We start from the raw sequence: 2,500 nt of genomic DNA on the forward strand, positions 1-2,500 counted from the left end.
AGGACAAAAGACCTGCAGTATCTCCTATGAGATTAACTAATGATCAACAATGATGTATTGATATTTTATTCTGATGGTTTAGGAATGTGAGAACTTTAAAAGCACTAGTGTCTGTTTAATCAGTGAGTGATTAAAACTGAATGCTTGAAAAAACATGATCATGACCAGTGTTGGGTAAGTTACTCTAAAACTACTAATTACATTTTATACAGTGTAATTAGATTACTAATTACTCAAGTAATTGCATTACTTATTACTAATTACCTTCTAAAAACCTGATCAACCTCGACCAGATGAAAAATACAAGGATAGATATGAAACTGTTCCTTTAATTCTTTCAAATTAATTACATAAATTATTCATGAACGGGCCAAATAATTTAAAGGGGCAGCGTTAAATTAGAAAACATATTTTTAACATATTTTCTATTTTAAATTCACTATTATTTTATATAGAATTGTTCTATAGTGTAATACAGTATTTAACACAATTACATCAGAAGTAACTGTAATTAAATTACTGAAAAAGTAAGAGTAATCCCTTACTTTACTTTTTTCAATGAAAAAGTAATTTCATTACATTAATGATTATACAGTTTTGTTCCCATGATCATGGAAAACCTGGAAGCATTTGGAAATATACAAATTGTGATTTCCAGGGCCAGAAAAGTCATAATTTACTCACCCTCATGCCGTTCCAAACCTGTATGACTTACTTATACTCGATTTCCAAAAGTGTCATAAAAGTAGTCCATGCGACTCGTGCATCACATTTAATCCAAATATTTCTGAAGGCACATGATCACTGTGTATGTTGAAAAGACCATCATTTAAGTCGTTTTTTACCTAAAAATAAAATCAACTTGTAAACAGAGCACAAATCCATCATGAAGTCACGTCAGTCACATGAAACCAAAGACTTCTGATGTTACTGACCTGACCAGTAGCGGATTTAGGCATGGGCGACATGTGCAGTCGCACAGGGTGGCATCTTGCAGGGGGTGCGGCACGAGGTACCCACACAGACCCCCCCTGTCAACAACTTTGGGGGCGCATTGGCCATACAAGCTAGAACCGCCCCCTGGACCTGACGCAGTGTTTCCCCTAGCGATGCTGCTGGACTCGTATTTACATATGTCGTTGGAGGAATAATTTAAAACATAGACCTCCGAGTCATTATAGAAGAGTTATTCATGTCCGTCTGTGTGTGTCATGTGTGTGTGTCTTCTTTACTCGAAGCGTTTAACACTTGAAGGGTTCTGGTCATTGTGGTCTTTCTAAAATTATAATAAAAAAACACTATAGTTTATTATTATTATGAAAAATAGGAGTCTAAATACATTTAGAAACTTTAGCTACAATGGCCACAGTTGTAATAAAGAAAGTCATATGGGTTTGGACCGACATCAGGATGAATAAATAATTACAGAACTTTCATTTCCAGGTGAACTATTCCTTGAATGCTAATCTCTAACTGCATCCTCTCTCTCTCTGTGTGTGTGTGTGTGTGTGTGTGTGTGTAGGTGTTGAGTGTGTGTTAGTGTGTGTTAGGGGACAGCATGGCTCCCCGACCATCATCAGGAGAGTTATGGGGGCTTCACCTGATGCCTCCTCGTATCCTGGTGGACTGCTGTCTGCCCAACGGGATCCTGGTCAGTCTGGAGTGTTTGAGAGAAGCTCCACTGACCAGCATAAAACAACAACTGTTCAGTGAGGCCCGAAAATACCCCCTCTACCACCTGCTACAGGTACATTACATACTGCTCTAAATACACCTATCACCTGCTGCAGGTAAACACCCCTCTGTAAATAACTCTTCTGATTGGTCGACAGGAGGAGTCGTGTTATATCTTTGTGGGCGTCACACAGGAAGCAGAGAGGGAGGAGTTCTACGATGAAACACGACGACTGTGCGACCTTCGACTCTTTCACCCCATCCTAAAAGTCATCGAGCCATTGGGCAACCGAGAAGAAAAAATACTCAACAGAGAGATCGGTCCGTGTGTGTGTGTTGGGTTTGCCAGTCTGTAGTCATTAAAATGAGCTTCATATGAAACAACAGAAGTCTGCAGCATGTGCTCATTTACACAGCTGTGTAAACGTGTGTGTTCAGGTTTTGCCATTGGAATGCCCATCTGTGAATTTGAGCTGGTGAAGGATCCGGAAGTTCAGGAGTTCCGCCGGAACATTCTGAGCGTGTGCAGAGAGGCGGTGGAGGAGCGCGAGGGTGGCGGTGCACACACACAAGCGCTGTACGTCTACCCGCCTAACGTAGAGTCATCACCTGACCTGCCGCAACACATCTACAGCAAACTCGACAAAGGTGTGTTTACCGTCCTGTGTCGAGTTCATCCTGTTAACAGGATACAGGTATATCCACGTTAATGCCTGCTGATCACTACAGACAATAATTAAAATTCAACCCTCAGTTTAAAATCAAAGAGTTTTGTTTAGGGCTGTCAATTTCATACGTTCATTTAGTGCGATGAATTATATGAAAA

The 2,500-nt window shown here is 40.2% G+C and overlaps 1 protein-coding gene across 2 annotated transcripts in view; it reads left to right on the forward strand.

The window, feature by feature from the left end:
- LOC127419549 (phosphatidylinositol 4,5-bisphosphate 3-kinase catalytic subunit alpha isoform-like) overlaps nt 1–2,500 on the forward strand; it is a 30,636-nt gene that overhangs the window by 4,756 nt on the left and 23,380 nt on the right. Inside the window, exons 2-4 of one of the 2 annotated variants that reach the window (XM_051661044.1) lie at nt 1,523–1,747; nt 1,833–1,995; nt 2,113–2,322. In XM_051661044.1, coding sequence (XP_051517004.1) covers nt 1,559–1,747; nt 1,833–1,995; nt 2,113–2,322 — 562 coding nt within the window. In that variant the 5' untranslated portion in view covers nt 1,523–1,558. Of the gene's footprint in view, nt 1–1,522; nt 1,748–1,832; nt 2,006–2,112; nt 2,323–2,500 lie in introns of those variants that run through there. The other variant, XM_051661045.1, reaches the window with a different exon arrangement.

Source organism: Myxocyprinus asiaticus, chromosome 28 (genome assembly GCF_019703515.2).
Source record: "Myxocyprinus asiaticus isolate MX2 ecotype Aquarium Trade chromosome 28, UBuf_Myxa_2, whole genome shotgun sequence".
NCBI classification, from domain to species: Eukaryota; Metazoa; Chordata; class Actinopteri; order Cypriniformes; family Catostomidae; genus Myxocyprinus; species Myxocyprinus asiaticus.